The following is a 17,255-nucleotide window of genomic DNA, read 5'->3' as shown; positions in this document are numbered from 1 at the left end:
CTGTCTGTACTGCCTCTCCACATAGGTTTATGTCCTTTGGTTTTGAGTGTGTTCTCTAATTTGTTATCTAGCCATAGAGTATAAAGAACACATAGATGCTTTTGTGGATGAACAAAGAATAAGACCCAGTACCTTTCTTCTAGAACTTTGTAGTACGGTGAGGAGGGAGAGATGATGCATCTTAGAAACTAGGTTAAACTGGTGGTGTTTCATCAAGAGGCAAATGAGTGATACAGACGTGATTCGATCAGAGGAGGGATCCATCATTATGGATCTAGAGCAGGGTTTCTCAATTTGGGCGCTATTAGCATTTTGGGCCAGATAATTGTTTCTTGTGGAGGGCTTGTGCTATGTGTTGTAAGATGGTTAGCATGGTCTTTACCCACTAAATACCAGTAGCAACATCCCCCTTCCCAAATACGTATAGTTGGGACAACCAAAAATATGTCCAGACATTACTAAGTGTCCTCGGAGGAGGATGGGAGGCAAAATCACACCCAGCTGAGAACCACTAATCTAGAGCAACCTAAAAGATTTGGGACATGAAACGAATGCATTGTAAATAAAACTGGAGAAGGAAATTTCTGCCTTCTAGGATAACCCCAAGTCAGTCAAACCTTCCAGCTTCTGTTCATTTGTGTTTGCTTACACCTGTGTCAAGGTATTTAACTGTTTGTTTGGAACTACAGTATATAGTACATTGGGGCAAAAGCCATGTAGTAATCTTTATACTCACACAGTGTTCAAATAATAGTTGCTTAATAAATATTTATGGGGATTTAATTGAACCTGGAAACAGGGAGATTAGTTAGTTAGGCTATTAACTGATTCGATGGCAGTCCAAAAAATAGAATGACTGATTGTCAGATAGGATTTAGACTCACGAAAACATAAATGTCTGTGCTTTCAACTAGGGAGGTAACTAGCGCACAGCACTGCACGGTGCTAGAAAAGGCATCTTCTACCTTCTTCCTTCTGTGGGCCCTCTGATTATCTTCACCTGAGCAGAATAGTGAAGAAGAGCCATTAGAATCAATGCTCTGGAATCATCTAGCTTTGGAATCATCTAGACCTGGTTTTAAGTCCTGACCCTGTGACTTAATAGCTTTGTGAATTTGAATGAGTAACTTAACCTTTCAAAGCCTCACTTTTCTCATCTAGAAACTTACGGTTGTTGCCATTCACTGTATTATGTTTATTTTTGTACAGCTAAAAAGAGCCCCCTGTGGCTGCTCATTTTAATAATAATCACTTATGGCACATCTAGGAATCGGATTCTACTGGACAGACTCTGATGCACATATGTATACGTGTCTGTATGTGTGTATAGAAATGTGTGTGTGTATATAGTGTATGCTGTCTAATTTAATATTTACAAAAACACTATGAAGTTGGTATCATGAGCCCCATTTTATAGAAGTAATTGAGGTTCAGAATAGCTAATAATTTTTCCAAAATCACAGTTTGAATGGCAGAGCCAGGGTCAAACTCCAAAACCTATACCTTCCCCAGTGTTCTCTGCTGCCTTTGTACTGGCTGCATTCATCACCTTTCATTGCCCTAATTGGACTCTTTTTCCTTTACAGGGCCATGCTATGATAGTGGAAGCTTATCCAAAATAATAGATGACGAAGAGGTGACCTGGAGTTTCTGTGCAGCACTCACCTAGCAATGCCATTTCAATGCATTACTAAATGACATCTATAGTTCCTAGCTCTTCTTAGGAAAACAAAATCTGTGGCCTTATGTTAAGTACTTCGCAATTAAGCCTTGCCAGTGTTCTGAGCTTTCCAGTAATCACAGCTCACTGCTCCATCAGGGATTTCTCAGTCACCAGAATCTCACAGTGAGGATACATGTAAGCATTTGATTTTGGTCTCTATTTTCATTCAAGACTAAACGAGTGGTTGCAGTTTGGGAAAGAGGTTAGCTGATATTTGGAATCATCTTTGTAACATTTCCAAATTATACTCATTGCTATTTGTGACCTAAATGAGTGTTTTCTATAAATATTCAAGTCAATGTGCCTAAATTAACTTAATTATGGAAAGACTTCAGAATTTAAACCTCGCTGAAACTTACAGTAAATGTTTAGATACGTAAATACTATTTGGTTAATCTTAATAAAGTGGAGAAGTACTGAAGAAGTGTTTACCTTATTTTTTATTGAGGCAAAACGTGTTTCTCTTGGGGCAAATTTTGCCTTCGATTCCTCGTTTTTTACTTCTAACCATTTTAGTCAACCACAAAGCTGCTAGGAACACAAAGAGGGTCCTGCTTTAGTTTTTTTTTGTTTGTTTGTTTGTTTTGGGTTTTTTTTTTAAGGCCCAGCTCACAATGGCCCATGCGGGGATCGAACTGGCAACCTTGGTGTTATTAGCACCATGCTCTAACCAACTGAGCTAACCGGCCTAAGGTCCTGCTTTAGAATAACACGTTTTTCCCCCATTGCTTGTTTGCAGTAAATGTATTTAACTGTTTGGAGATGCTTCTGTTTGCCAGGATTTAAGTGAAGTATAAAGAAATTTATAAATTTTGATCAACATGCTAAAAATCTTTTCAGTTTTTTGACAACCAAATTGCACTAAATAACATGCATGCTAGTGCTTTGAAGAAGCAAAAGCCTAAATTGCAGCCATTTGTGTGAATGTTGCTTAGGTCGATGAAAGCTGTCGGCAACCAGAATGGTCCTCTAGTTCAGGGATGGACTGAGCAAGGGAGTAAGTGCTAATCTGTTAAAAGGGCATTTGAAAGTTCCAGCATCATTACCCCATTATTTCACTGGTAATTTCAACATAATATGAGCTTTTAATATTGAAAACCATTGTGTGTACATACATATCACGAAAATCAACTCTAGATAAGTTAAATAGAAAAGGTTAAAAACTTTAAAACTTTGAAAAAAGTGCCACTATAACCCTAGGTTGGGGAGGGAGGGGCAAGGGTGTTTCTTAAACAAGACCTTTAAAGTGCTATCAAAAAATATCTATAAATTTGCCCATGTTGAAATAAGAACTTTTGTTCTTTATACGATAGAGTGTAAAGACGAGTCGCAAATGGGACAAAGATAAAGATGTATCTTATAAAGGCTGTGTGTGTGCATGCACATCTTACAAAGATATATGTGGTAGAGATACATCTTATAAAGGATCCAGGATACATAAAGGATTATAAATCAATAAGAAGAAAAGATAACTCAGTAAAAAAAGGCAAAAGATATTAACAGGTATTTTTTTAGAAACTGATATGCAAATGGAGAATAAATGTGAAAAGATGTCCATTAGTAACCCAGAAAAAAACAAATTAATATAATAATGGATACTATTTTATACCTTCCAGACTGGCAAAAATGAAAAAGACTAAGAGTATCAAGTGTTGGGGAGGATGTAGAACCATAGGAATTTTTATACACTGCTGGTGAAAATGCAGATTGATAAAACACTTTGGAAAACAGTCTGGCGTTATTTTGTTCATTTGCATATGGTACATGGTCTATAACCCAGCATTTCCACTCTTAAGTATATTTCCTAAAGAAAGTTGCACATACGTACCACAAGTGTTGAGAGCAGTATAGCTCTTTAATAGTAAAATACTGTGAATAATGTTCGTGGACAGGAAAGTTTCAAAAACAAGCAAAACTAAGTACATTTCTAGGATGCCCATATGTGAGGTAAAAAACATTTTCTAAAACGGCTAAGGGAAGAGAAAAGAGAAATCTTAATTCCAAATATATGCAGACTCCATGCTCCAGAAGGTGGAGCGTGCCTCTCCCGCCTTGAGTGTAGGCTGGACTTGGTGACTCAACTCCAGATCGTTTAGTGCAGAAAGTACAGTGTTTGTAAGAAAAATGTTTTCCACAGCATGTGGTAGCATTTCCATTTCTTTATTTCAATGGAAAACATCCCCATTCCATTTTATAAAAATATCCATGAATTTTGTAACTAACAAAGACTTAAGCAAATTATTAGAATGTTTTCATTTATCCAGTTTAAAGATTCGTCAGAATCCTGTCGTCAACTCTTGTGAATTCCATTATTTAACTCAGCTACATGCCTTGGTGTCCTCTAGAGGCTTTTCGTAAATCTTCCTTCTCTGGATCTAGTCTTAGCTGGATCTTGTCACTTTTTTTTTTTCCCCCTCATCTCCCACTCCCCACCCCCCTTACCCTCTGGTGTCACTTTTAAATGTGTCATCTTTGTCCTTAATTCATAGCAATCTGTGGTATGTTTCTCTACGTTAAAATTGACGCTTTCTTAACAATGTGTTCATACCAGTGACTTTGTATACATGCATATATCCATGAAACTTAATTTTATATTGATTTGTTTAAGGTTAAAGAAAGAGGGACCCATTAACTTCATCTTTTCCTTAACTTGGAACAAAAACAAACCAAATTCTGCCCTTCACCTCTAATGTTCGGAAGATCAGAGTTTTTGTCACTTAAGTCATTCTTCGTAACTATAGAGAAGAAATAATCAGTCATCACTGAATAGTTAAAACCATTTTTATCAAATGTATCTGTAACACGAAATGTTGATTAGTTAAAAGCTGGTTGAGACAGTTTTACGTGGCAATTATTTTGAACTTTGATATCTGTTGATTATTTTTACAGCAAAGGCAGGTTTATTCATTAGGTAGCTTTAGCCAGTTTTTCATACTATTCTTGCATAGTTTTAGGGTGGGGACAGGTGAGCTGCAAGAGAAATGAGTGTGACTAATGGATGCATAGTCCGTCCTTACCAAGGGCTGAGCTCTGGGAGGGGGAAGGGTTCAGGGCATTGGGCCAAGGCCCATTGTGGTGGATTCAAGCACATCCTACACTTCCTTGGAGGAACATGGCTCTGTGTGGTTCATCAGAGCTTCTGCCTCCCCCTCGAGAGAGCTTGCCCTGAAGCTCCGAGCTGGTGACAGACTACCTTGGCACACCTTTGTAGGTTGCCCTCCCTTCTGGACACCAAGCCCACCGATGGTTAATTTCTTCAAAACAAGGAATTTTTCTGAATAATTTAAAATTGGATAGTGTGAGAGGGAATTTTCAGAGTGAATTGGGGCAAGGGTTGGTGGTGGTGAAACTCCCTCCATCTTTCTGGGAAAGCAATAGCGGATGCTATGCTTGCTGCTCTCTAAGGCCTGCACCTTCCCCAGCCCTCTGCAAAGTTTCTTTTCCACCCTTGGGGCTGGAACAGGTCTGTGAAGAGTCCTTTGCTAGTTATTCTCACTTCACGCTGCTGACTCTGCTCCCAAGAAACCTTCGTCCTCACCTGCCATTTTCACTTCTTCCTTTGCTGTGTTCTGGCATCTGGGTTTCATTTGTGGCCTAGGGAGGGGTGAGAAGGCCCGATGGCAGTGCGATTATTATTGTCAGCTCTCCTTTGGCGAGGTTGTGTCCATTTTTACATTCTCACCTCCTGCCGGGGCTGCAGTAATCCTAGTAATTTTGCACTCAGCTACAGTGACGTCCCTGCTTACCGATCCTACCTTTTCCTTTCAAATAGTAACTAACTGGAGGTAGATTTTCAGATGGAAAAAGTACGGACAAGAGAGTCACCAGAAGTCCAGGTTGTAATAAGGAACCCAGAGATCTGATTCTGACTTTTCTGACTGGGCTGCTTTCTGCATTATTGAGCTTGAACCTGAAACATGCTTGTTCTAAAAAACAACCCCAATCTTCTCTCAGCTTCCAGCTATGCCCGTCTTTGGGGAAGGCTGTGGAACACCTGCTTCTGACCTCAGGGAAGAACTGTGGATTTGAAGCCAGTAACTCACCAGGGAGATGGTGGAGTTGGGTTGGGCGCGGCAGAAGCGTTTGAGTAAAGCCTCTTGTACCTGCAGGAGAGGTAAATGCCTGGTTATGGCAGCCGAAGTCCTGGCCTTCGGATATGAGTCAGGCGGGGGTTAGGTGGGCAGACTAACCTTCTTGTCCATGAGGCAACCAAACAGTAAGATAAAGACACCCTGAAAAGAGGGATATGGGGTTAAGTTAGTCAAAGAGGAAGCAATCAACCAAAATCCACTGGTTCCCATTCCTTTTCATTCCCCTCTGTCCTCTTGTCTAATTCACACCCTGGGGTTTCCCATCTCGGGTTTTCTGTACATTGGCACCGTTGGTACACAAGCCCATTTCAGGGGCTTTTCTTACTGTTATGGTTGCAAAGGGGATATCTCAGGATTGAGTACTGACAATTCCCTGACTTCTCTGGCAAAACTTACTTTACAGATAAGAAAACCAGGCTTCAGAGAAGGTTGTCCAAAGTTATCCAGCTAGTCAGTGGAGGAGCTGGGATCCAAACCTAAGCCGCCTAGAAGTCCTGAGCTGTGTGACCTCTCCACTATGATACTCCTTGAGAAGGGACTGGCAGTGACTTAGACCATGTACCAGGGCAGAAGGCACACCCACTGCATTCTTACCTACCTGGGAGGTGTTGAGAATTGTGAAGATGTAGTGAGGAACTATGGAGCCTTCCTCTAACAGAGTGGCCAGGCCCAGCCCCCAGGTGAGGCCGAAGATGGGTGTGAGGATGAGCAGGGCTTTGATCACCCCCAGAAGGGCTTGCCACTTCTCCATCCGGGGTCCCTCTGACAGCGAAGGTCTCAGCAACTTCAGCACAGCCATGGCTAGGACCAGCCCATTCACGCCCACGATGGCCAGCACTGGCCCCACAAAGGTGTAGAGCGCCCCTCCCTTCCCATCCAACCAGCATGCCCCCTCCCTCAGGTATTTCCCTCGGGGTAGGTAGAGGCCCAGGGCAACACCTGCGAACCCCATTGGGCACAGGTAGCCAAGGACCACCATCAGGGAGAGTACTTGGCGCTTGGACAGCTGATGGAAGACAAAGAGCAACTGGTGGGCCAACATCAAGGCCTGAGCCAACATCCAGAAAAACGTGGCCAGGTAGAGGAAATGACAGAGGAAGGCAGCGGCCAGGCAGAGTGGGCTTCGGGGCCCTGGTGGAAGCAGGGGGGCTCCCAGGAAGCAGCTGTCTGCAGCCAGCAGACAGAGCACCATGTTGAGCAGGGCTGCGTGGCGTAAGTAGGCAACTTTGTTCCGTACCACGACCCTCCACACCAGCCTGTACACGCCCAGGCACACGAGCAGGGCCAGAATGGAGGCCCCCAAGCCCACCTGACTCAGCAGCTCCAGGGTGGGGTTTCCTGGAACAGTGTGTCGGGACATGAGGACAGAGAAGGCAGTGAGGTGCTGACAGATACACCGAGTGGTGGGGCTGGCATTGGCTGTCTGCAGCTGGCACCCTTCCTCTGACCATCCCCCATTGCCCTGGAAGAGATTGTGGTCCCAGAAGACACAGTGGAGGGTGCTGTCTCTGTCCCCAAAGTCCAGGATGACTTCTCCCTGGTTGAAGGCCTGGCCACCTGCCATGATGGAGACGGCAAGGACCAGACCAGGAGTGGCATAGAGGGCGTCCCCCAGCCCTTGTCCATAGTTTGAGGGTAGAAGGTGGTCCAGTTTTCGCAGCATCAAGCTAGTAATAGTGACGTTGGTTCCATTACGGCCCAGTGGGGCCAGTGAGTATCTGGGAACCTGTGCCTGCAGCAGCGGCTGGGTGGCGAAGGAGACTCTGTAGTCATCAGGAAAGGAGGGCCCGAGGAGCTGGGTCTGCAGCTGCACGTTGGGCAAACTGAAGGAGAAGGGCTGATCCTGTGGGCACAGGCTGCCTGCCATGGTCTCCACAGCCAGCAAGAGGTTTGAGCCTGCTGACGGCTTCTGGGCATGGGCCAGGGTCCACAGAGAACTGGCGTCCATGTCTAGGACCTTGTCTGTGGTTTTCAGGAGAGCCTGTGGCACCCAACAGAGAGATGAACCCTAGCTCCTAGAGCCCTCAGCACTGAGCCAAGGGCACTGGGAACTATAGACCCCCAAACCCACCTGCCCTTGTCCAGTGCAAGACCTAAGGTTGGAGAGAAAGGGAGAGAGGAAGACAGGCCTACGAAGGGAGAGTTTCTAGGTAGGAAGAAAAGGAGCTGTTGAGCTAACCACTGGGGCATCTCCAAGTATGTGGTGTCAGGAAGCACATCCTCTGACAGCCCTGTTTCCTCCTCAATCTCTTGGGGTCACCCAGGCCCTAAGGGGACCCTTCTCCAATTCCTTGACCCTACAGGTCTGTAAAGCTAGGAATGGTGGTAGAGGGCACAATGTTTTGTAGTAGGGGCCACATGCGTGTCTGGACACCAACACCTGATACATATTCCCAGACATGAGTGCTGTGTCGTGCTATTGTCCCCGATTTTTCTTCTGGCTGTAGTTTACGGGTCACAGTGGATGCCTATATCGAGAGCTGGTTGACATGAGTTCAACAAAGCCAAGTATGTTTGGGTATCTCCACGTAGGTATCTTGTGTGTGCGTGTGTGTGTGGGGGGATTTGTGTCATATCCACAAGTCTGCACGTGCATGTGTGCCTCTGAACTCATGTCTACACACCCCCTCCTGCCCTCTTCCGACCTCCCATGTGTTCCCAGCATCAAATCTCCACATGCCATGGCCTTAGAAACTGGTGTCCAGGAGGAGAGAGGGACCAGGGGAGCAGACACTCAGACTCTCGAAAGGTCTGTTGTCTGATAGCCCATAGTGATGTCAGAGGGACGGAAGTGCCCAAAGGTGAAGAACTTCCAGCCCCCTCTACCTATCTGCTGTGGCTCAGAGATCTTACCTCCAGGGCACTGCGACTAAGCTGTATTCTGGTGTCTGCCACCACGTTGGCCAGAAATGTCATGGTGCCCAGCAGTGCCAATAAATCAGAGGGTGAGCTCACCACCACCGTCTGCTCCAGCAGCTCTGCCAGGATCTGTGGCACTTCTTCAGCAGGCCAGCCCTGGCCTGCCCACAGCAGCTGAGACAGACACGACAGCAGTGTGTGTGTGTGTATGTGTGTGTGTGTGTGTGTGTGTGTGTGTGGCATCCTCACGAGAGAGGGGCCACCTCCTCCCTCATCCAGCTCCTTCCTCCCCGTGGTACCCTGTCCCAGGGGATCGGGAAGCATAGAGCAGACTGAGCCATGTGGAAGGAACTGACACCAATGTTAGTGGGACAGACGATAGGATTCAGGTATGAGAATAGCACCCTCCCCACCATGAGGGTCCGGCCACTCTAAGGCCCCCACACCTACTTTCTGGCGCTGCTGAATAATCTTTGGCATGGGCCACTGGAGGAAAGGATTCTAGAGCAGGGTCCTGATTGAGGAAAGGTAGGTCCTGGAGCGGTGGCATGTGGGAAGCGGGGCCAGAAGCTTTACCTCGGCTCTCTGAAGCAAGGCCAGGAGCCCCGCGTCTGTGCAGCTGCTGTGGATGGGTCCCCAGGTCCCGTCAGGCCCACATGTCCTCCACACCATCCCCATTCTGTTCCCGGGGCAGGGGGCCTGTGCCACATGGCCGGCCTTGGTGACATTCCAGACAACAGCTGAGGCGTCCTCAGGGCAGATAGTGTCTCCATCTGAAGAATGATACCAGGGAGGGCTCAGCAGCTGCTGTCTAGCCCAAGCCTGTCCTTGGGCAGAAACCCATGCAGGCTCTGGAGCCTGGCCCTGTTTGTTGCCCAGTGCAGGGGTGTCAGGGAGGAGCTCCCAGGGCAAGCAGGTGAGAGGCCGGCCAGCTGGACCTCAAGCCCACATACCCTGGATGATGGTGACAGAGATGGGGACCCTCACGGGGGTCAGTCCTGGACTCTGCAGGTCACAAGTGTACATGGTGTCAGCGGTGGGGCAGTGCTGAACGGCCAGTACCAGGCACTGGTCTCCTGGTGTGTTGAATAAGGAGGCTGAGGGTGAGCGAGAGAAAGGAACAGGCATTGGGCCGGGAGCAGACCTAGAACCCAGCAGGCCCAGCAATTTCAGAAGCACATGAAGCAGTGGGGAAGAGCCAAGTGGTATGAGGGCATCAAACGACTGAAAGCAGGGCTCAGATTTTGGTGAAGGGCACTCTGGGGATCTCTAACTAGCCCCGGGGACTTGAAGCCACAGTTTTCTCATTTGTAAAATGGGACTATCATCAAAAGAACCTCACAGAGTGTATTGCGAAAGTTGGATGGGAGTGTGTAAACAGCATTTCGCAAAAATAAATAAAAAAATGATCTGCATTCACGTGGCTGTTGTTGTACCGACAGAATTGGGATTGTTCTACGTGGTAAAATCAGTGTTGGACTTGGACCCGGAACTCCCAGGATGAACTGCAGCCTCTGCTTCCAGTGAGCTGGAGAGCCAGCTGCCTAGGGGAGACTAGCTGCCCCCTCTCCCCAACCCCTGACAGCCAACCCCTTTCCATACCTTCGCTGCCTTTTCCAGGGCTCCAGGAAGCCGTGTAGCCCAGGTGTGTGCGGGGGATGCAGCAGCGTAGCTGAAAGCCAGGGGAGGTGGCACAGGAGATGGAGAGCTGGTCTGGAAGCCGAGCCACGTCTGTCGCCTGCAGAGGCACCCTCACCACGTGGTACAGCTCCCACCTGAATCCCTGGGCCTCAAAGCGGCACATGTACTCACCTGCAGACACACACCTGCTGTACCTCCTGGCTCCTCCGCCTCCCACCTGTGCCACAGAATCCCTGCTGCTTCCCAAGCTACACCCTAGGCTGACCTTCCTGGTCCAGCTTCTGCTAAACCCCAGCAAGAAAGATCCCTGCCCCCAAAAGGATTTCTAGGAGGAAGAAGAGATATAGAGAAGAGGCTCCTGACCCTGAATTCTAAGGTGAACCTCTCTCCCGCCAGTAGGCCCCTTTCTGCACCACCTGCTGCCATTTCGACAGTTTGAACACAAGGACGATCTGTGCTCAGCTGACATCGAAATTATGTTTTCAGCTTCTTCCCTTATAATTTTTCACATCAATAGGCTACTTAGACTTTGTTTCCCAGAATGAATAAATGGAAAGATGAAAAAGGAAGGGAAGAGGAGGGTAAACAAAGAAGGAAGAAGGAGAGAGGGAGGAGAAAGAGGAGAAGAGAGAGGAGGAGGAGAGGACAGACCAGCTACCTTGCCACTGATGGGAGATGTTGCAGATGCTGAGGACAGCCTGGCCCTGGCTAGAGGTCAGAGACACATGTGTCCCTGGCTGCAGGCAGATGGGTCTGGGGCTTCCTGTGCGCCGCAGGAACCAGTTCAGGTTGGTGGTCTCATGGCTTGTGAGGAGGGTCACATTCAGCGTGTTGCCAGGTACCTGCAGCCAGGTGTTCAGCCTCAGGGTCCCGGGCACTGCAGGGAGGCAGGAGACAGGGGCTGCTGGGCCAGGAACTCGTGGCCTCCATGCAGCTAAGCTCTCACTGCTGCCCCATCTTCTGAAGCCCAATCCGCCTCTTTCCCTCCCTGCCTGGCATTTTTTGTTTTGTTCCTGGATGAGTATGGCTGCTGCAACCCAGCCTGGAAGACTGCAAGCATCTGTCATTGGGAACTAAACAGGGAAACGTTTTGGCCCATGACTTTCCCTCGCCCTGTGAGGGAACTTTCTCTCCCTATGAGCATGTTTCCAGAGCCGTGTTTTTCATTAGTCTCCCTGCTCAGATCCCAACCTCGGGGCCTGTGATCTCTGATGACGGCTGGCATTTTCTCCCACCCAGTGGAGCCACTGGGCTTGGGCCAGCTGGCAGAAATACAGGGGTCAGGGAGGAAAAAACAGAGGTTTCTTTCACTTGGGCCCATTGGATTTCAAGTTCCCAACCCTCCTCACCAGGTGGCAGCAACTGGCAGTACCCAGCTTCAGTAGGACCGAAGATAAGACAGCTGCAGGGATGGTAGTCGTGGAGGAATTGGCAAGGATGGTGATGCGAGCAGACACTGGCGTTCCACTGGTATCCAGAGAGGCATGCACAATAGGTAAAGCCATCGGGCTTGGCATTACACTCTGCGACAGAGGGAAAGGGAATAAGAAGTGGGCAGGCTGTCTGAGAAAGCCAGGTAGGCAGGACCAATAACTGCCCGAGGCCCAAGAACCTGTAGGGCTGGTATCTGGAGCAATCCCAAAGTCACAGGGACCTGAGTCACATCCACGTGCCAAGGACTGCCTCCTCAGCCAGGGTTCAAAGCAGTGGAGGTCGTGCTGGGCAAAGGCATCGGGGTGGGGGTGGACAAGTCTGGGCCCCCATGGTCTGCCCCTTGGGCCCTCTGTTTAGAAGATGGCTGCATGGAGCAGGAGGGGAAGGGTGTCTCTGGTGGGGAGGTGAGGAAGGAACTGGACCATGCAGAGCCTCCAAGAAGTAGGGAGAGGCCAGTAGCATCTCAGGCCAGCTGGCTGCGGGAGGGCTCGAAGCCCCTGTCCCTTCAGTCTGAGCCCCCTTCCCATGCAGTTGGTGGCACTGGAAGGCAGGATTCAGTAGAATTTTCTCCCTACCTGTCGTGAGGCTGAGGTCAGTGAGAGTTCTTGGTGACGAGGAAGCCACGGCAGGGGGCAGGGTCAAGGTGCTAGAGAGTGTCGTGGGCCAGGTGTCATTTAAAAAGTCCAGCTGTACATAGACGGAGACCAGGACTGACTCTACAGGAGAAGAGGGGACAGCTGGAGAGGGGAGGCGGTGAGCCGTGGGCCAGGCCCCTGTGCCTCTCATACCTAGCTGGTCACTGCCCGGAACCCAGAGCAGACCCCATCCCCCATAGCCTGTCGGCGCCATCAGCACGCAGGAGGGTAATAACTTAGCTCCTCGTCTAGCTACGGCACCTTCAGACAGCCTGTTTCACGTCACCCTCCGTTTTATAGACTAGGCTCTCCGAGACCAGTGGTTTCTCCCAAGGCCTCACAGCTGGAGAACCAGTACAGGCCTGCCTGACCAGTGCCAGATCCGGTCCTCTCTACCCACCACTCTCCCTGTGGCCTCTTCTAGTCCTTTCTTTCCACCTCATTCCCTGATCCTTCTCCTCCTCCTCTGTCCACTCACCACCTGCTCCACGCTCTTGGTCCAGTTGCTGCCCAGATTCCCCACCAGCCTGACTGGGTACCTAGAACAGACCACAGAGGAGAGACCACTGAGCAGAGGCTGATGCCAAGTTTGTCCCAGGGACGCCTTCTTCCCCCAAGTGGCTCAGGGGCCAGCCTGGCTAATCTGGCATGACACGGTGTCTTTGAAGCTCTTCTTTTTGCCAGGAATTAAGCAGGTACATCCAGAGGGGAAAGACGGCTTCTGGCAGATGTGAGGGATGCAGCCCTGAGGACCTGCCAGAGCGCGAACCTCGGAACCAGGCCCATCCTGGAGAGTCAACATGCTTTGCTTAATTCCTTCCTGAATTTACCTGTCCCGGGGCCTCTAGGCTAATTGAAATGGCTGTGTCTGGAGCTCTGGGGTGGGGGCTGGGCAGAGCTGGCTGGGGCCCAGAGGCTTGGGGGTTTCTTCTATTTCCTCCATAGGAATTGCCATGGGGGTAAGTAGAGGCAGCATCTTCCCTTAGTCTCTGATTCCTATAAATTTTTCCTCAGCAACTTCTCCTTCCCTCAAAATGTTATGTGTATGTGGATATCTATCGAAAAACAGATATGGGTGGAGACAGAGCTAGAGACAGCCACCTGGGAGAAAGCACACATGAAAAAGTGCTAATCTAGACTCAGCTGCCTTTCCTCAGATTCTCTTGTCCTCTACACCAATGGTTCCCAAACCTGGAAAGTTTTTCTTTTCTTTTCATTTTTAAAGTGCAAGCTTGACTTTGCATAAAAAGAGCCTTTATCCCAAGTGCAGCAGGCATCACTGGAGTTCACAGGGAGTCAAGTAAAGGAAGCAAGCTATCCCCACACCCTGGAAAATATGACTCAGAGACCTAACAACAAACCAGCCTCTTTTTTTATACATTCCATCCTCTCCCTTCAGCCCTTTCCTCTCCACCTATCGTTTCATCCACACCTTGCTGCCTCTCACCTCCAAAGGCCCCTATTGTCGCCTCTGCAGACCTTCCCAGGGTCCTCACCCCAATCTTACTCACAGGTGGGGATGCTCGGGCAACTGGTGACCCCACAAAAGGGAGAATCATGGCCAGGAGTAGCACGGGGGCAGCCGAACACACCATGGCTCAGGGAAGCAGTCCTCAAGAGCCCTCCCTTTGCAACTTGATGCAAATTTCCTCGGAGAAGAGCTGGCTGGACAGTGCACAGATGGGATGGGAGGGAAGAGTGGAAGGAAGCCAGGGCCAAATTTACAGAGGAAATGCTACAGCCCGTGACTGAGACAAATGAGCATCCAGGTGTGGGGCCACCTGGAGCCCACATGCCTCCATGAGAGGAGTCTGCCCAGACGCCCCCTGGGGTTCGGACCAAGAATTCAGGGGACAGGAAAGGACTTAGGGGTCCTTGTTACAACCAGCAATGTGTCAGTAGGTCAGGCTCAGTCACGTCCCCAAGTGTCTGGGAAACCTGGGTTGTTCTGGAACTCCCAGGAAGCTGGATCATTGATCACAGAGTTAAGGTTAGAAAAGACAAACATTAGAGCGGATTGCAATCCTCACATAATTTCTAGGTAGGCTAGAGTCGTAAGAGTAACAAAGAATCTGGAAAAATACTAGGAGAAATTATCAAGTAATTTCACAAAATAATTTCGAAGTGGAAAAGGCTTTTCTAAACAAGACACAAAACCCAGAAACCAGAAAGGAAATAAATTAGACTGTCTAACAAGATTTAAATTATGATGAAAAGTATGTTAGGGTAAAAAGGCAAAAGACAATCTTGGTAGCATGATGATTGCATAAAGGGCTAATTTTCCTTTTTCTTTTTAAATTATAGTTGACATTCAATATATTAGTTTCAGGTGTACAACATAGTGGTTAGGCACTTATGTGAGTTAGGAAGTGATCTCCCTGTCCTCGATAAGTCTAGTACCCATGTGGCACTATACATACTTATTACCATATTGTTGACTATATTCCCTATGCTATACTTTACATCCCCACTATCAATTTGTACTTCTTAATCTATTCACATTTTTCACCCAGTCCCCCAATCACCCTCACATCTGGCAATCATCTGTTTGTTCTCTGTATCTATGAGTCTGTTTCTGTTTTGTTTGTTCATTTATTTTGTTCTTTAGAGTCCCCATATAAGAGATCATATGGTATTTGTCTTTCTCTATCTGACTTATTTCACTTAGCATGAAACCCTCTAGGTCCATCCATGTTGTCACAAATGGTAAGACTTAATTCTTTTTTATGGCCGAGAAATAGTCCATTGTATATATGTATCACTTTTTCTTTATTCAATCGTCTGTCGATGGACGATGGACACTTAAGTTGGTTCCATATCACGGCCGTTGTAAATAATGCTGCAATGAACATAGGGAGGCGTATATCTTTTTGAATTAGTGTTTTGGAATTCTTCAAATAAATTTCCAGAAGTGGAACTGCTGGGTCATAAGGTAATTCTATTTTTAATTTTTTGAGGAACCTCCTGTTTTCTATAATAGCTGTACCAATTTGCAATCCCACCAATAGTGCATGAGGGTTCCCTTTTCTCCACATCCTCGCCAACACTTGTTGTTTGTTGATTTATTGATGATAGCCATTCTGACAGGTGTGAGATGATAGCTCATTGTAGTTTTAATTTGCATTTCTCTTATGATTGGTGACATTGAGCATCTTTTCATATGTCTATAGGTCATCAATATGTCCTCTTTGAAGAACTGTCTATTCAGGTCCTCTGCCCATTTTTTAATTGGATTGTTTTTTTTTGTTGAGTTATATGAGTTCTTTATATATTTTGGATATTAACCCCACATTGGATGTATCACTGGTGAATATCTTCTCCCATTCTGTAGTTGTCTTTTGTTTTGTTGATGGTTGCTGTGAAAAAATTTTTAGTTTGATGTAGTTCCATTTGTTTATTTTTTCTTTTGTTTCACTTGAAAGGGCTAATCTTAACGCAGGAATTTTTTATTTTACACATCAGTAAGACAGAAAATGGGCAAAAAAATAGGAACAGGATGTTGACTGAAAAAAGAAATATAAATAGCTTGGTAAACATATGAAAGCATCCAACGTAAGACATAAGAAAGGCAAATAAGAAATAAAAAAAATACCATCACCTACCAATTATCAAAAGACAAGATATTGATTATATTCAGTGGTGACAAAAACGTACTTGTACATGAGTACAAAAATATGCGTATAAGGAAGTTCTAGGCAGAGTTGTTTGTGATAGCCAATGAGTCAAACAACCAAAATGTCTGTTCAAAGGGATAGGTTAAATAAATGTGGGATTTCCAAACAACACAACATTGTGATAGGAAAAAAACAAAGTGAAGTAACTCTAAAAAACCTTAAGTAATATTTGTATTAAATGGATCAATAAATAAATGGAATACATCAAGACATTAACAGCAGTTGTAATTAAATGGTAGGATTTGTACAATTTTCTACTTTTCTGTGTTTTTCAGTTTTGTATTCTGTAATGGAATAAATCTTAATGAAAATACCAAATCTTATAGTGTCCACTTCTTCCTCACTTGCCAACCAGGTTCAGAGTCCTTCAGGTTTGCCCAGGTATCTATCACTGGTTGTTAGAAAGCATCCACAGGCTGAATCAGGTCTTACGCCTAGGGTGGGGTCCCGACCGACAGACAGGAATTTATTGCTTCCACCTTCCTACTCCCAAGTTCAGGGTCAATCATAAGGCTATTGGCCTTTGTCCCTCTATCTACAGAATGATATTCTGAAATCAGTAAGTTTTTACCCCTGCTGACAGCTTCCCTGAGCTCCAAGTTGCACCCTGAGCAAAGAAAGTTCCCTTTTTATTCCTTCGTGCTTTGATCCCTTCCGGCCATGTCAGCTGGCGTGTTTGATAACAAAGCTTTGCAATCCAGGCTTCTCTTATCTGTATCCAAACAAGTTATCTTAAAACTTCCTTTCCTGTATAAACTACTAATAGGTTACTAAAGAATAAAGATAGTTTAGACCTTTATCCCATATGAATCCTAACTTCTGATTTTCTTTCCACCTGACATGGCATTAAGTTATTAGAAATATTAAATGATACATTGTTAGAGTGGGAAGGGACCTTAGATGAGATATCATCTACTTCAACTCTCTCACTTCACAGAAGAGGAAAAGGAGCCACGAGGGGAAATGGGTTTGCCAAAGATCACACAGTGAGTGGGTGGCAGAGCCATAGCTTAAGGCCAGGTCTTCTGACTTTGAATCTAGGGAATCTAGATAAAGGGAATTAAGTTAGATCAATTTAAATATAGAATAATAGGATCTTCGGGCTATAACAACGAATCAAAAATAATATAAGATAGAATTTGATTCCACAAGAAAGGCTCCTCTTCAAAAAGTCTTCCTAAGGAAGAAAGGAAATTAA

The 17,255-nt window shown here is 46.5% G+C and overlaps 2 protein-coding genes across 2 annotated transcripts in view; one reads left to right on the top strand and one right to left on the bottom strand.

Moving 5' to 3' along the window:
• HADHB (hydroxyacyl-CoA dehydrogenase trifunctional multienzyme complex subunit beta) overlaps positions 1 to 2,144 on the top strand; it is a 31,573-nt gene extending 29,429 nt beyond the window's left edge. Inside the window, exon 16 of the mRNA XM_033125258.1 lies at positions 1,587 to 2,144. Coding sequence (XP_032981149.1) covers positions 1,587 to 1,622 — 36 coding nt within the window. The 3' untranslated portion in view covers positions 1,623 to 2,144. The remainder of the gene's footprint in view (positions 1 to 1,586) is intronic.
• Positions 2,145 to 4,556: 2,412 nt separating this feature from the next.
• ADGRF3 (adhesion G protein-coupled receptor F3) lies at positions 4,557 to 14,575 on the bottom strand. The gene is made up of 13 exons (XM_033124334.1): positions 13,895 to 14,575; positions 12,862 to 12,922; positions 12,324 to 12,464; positions 11,664 to 11,837; positions 10,973 to 11,191; positions 10,276 to 10,485; positions 9,627 to 9,770; positions 9,250 to 9,446; positions 8,668 to 8,847; positions 6,413 to 7,795; positions 5,914 to 5,955; positions 5,767 to 5,826; positions 4,557 to 5,317 (listed from the first exon to the last, which is right to left on the bottom strand). The coding sequence occupies exons 1-13, from the start codon at positions 13,976 to 13,978 to the stop codon at positions 5,258 to 5,260; spliced, it is 2,955 nt and encodes a 984-aa protein (XP_032980225.1). The 5' UTR covers positions 13,979 to 14,575; the 3' UTR covers positions 4,557 to 5,257.
• Between the last annotated feature and the right edge of the window lie 2,680 nt (positions 14,576 to 17,255).

Source organism: Rhinolophus ferrumequinum, chromosome 13, assembly GCF_004115265.2.
Source record: "Rhinolophus ferrumequinum isolate MPI-CBG mRhiFer1 chromosome 13, mRhiFer1_v1.p, whole genome shotgun sequence".
In the NCBI taxonomy this organism is placed as follows: domain Eukaryota; kingdom Metazoa; phylum Chordata; class Mammalia; order Chiroptera; family Rhinolophidae; genus Rhinolophus; species Rhinolophus ferrumequinum.
This window is presented reverse-complemented; position numbering and strand designations above follow the sequence as displayed.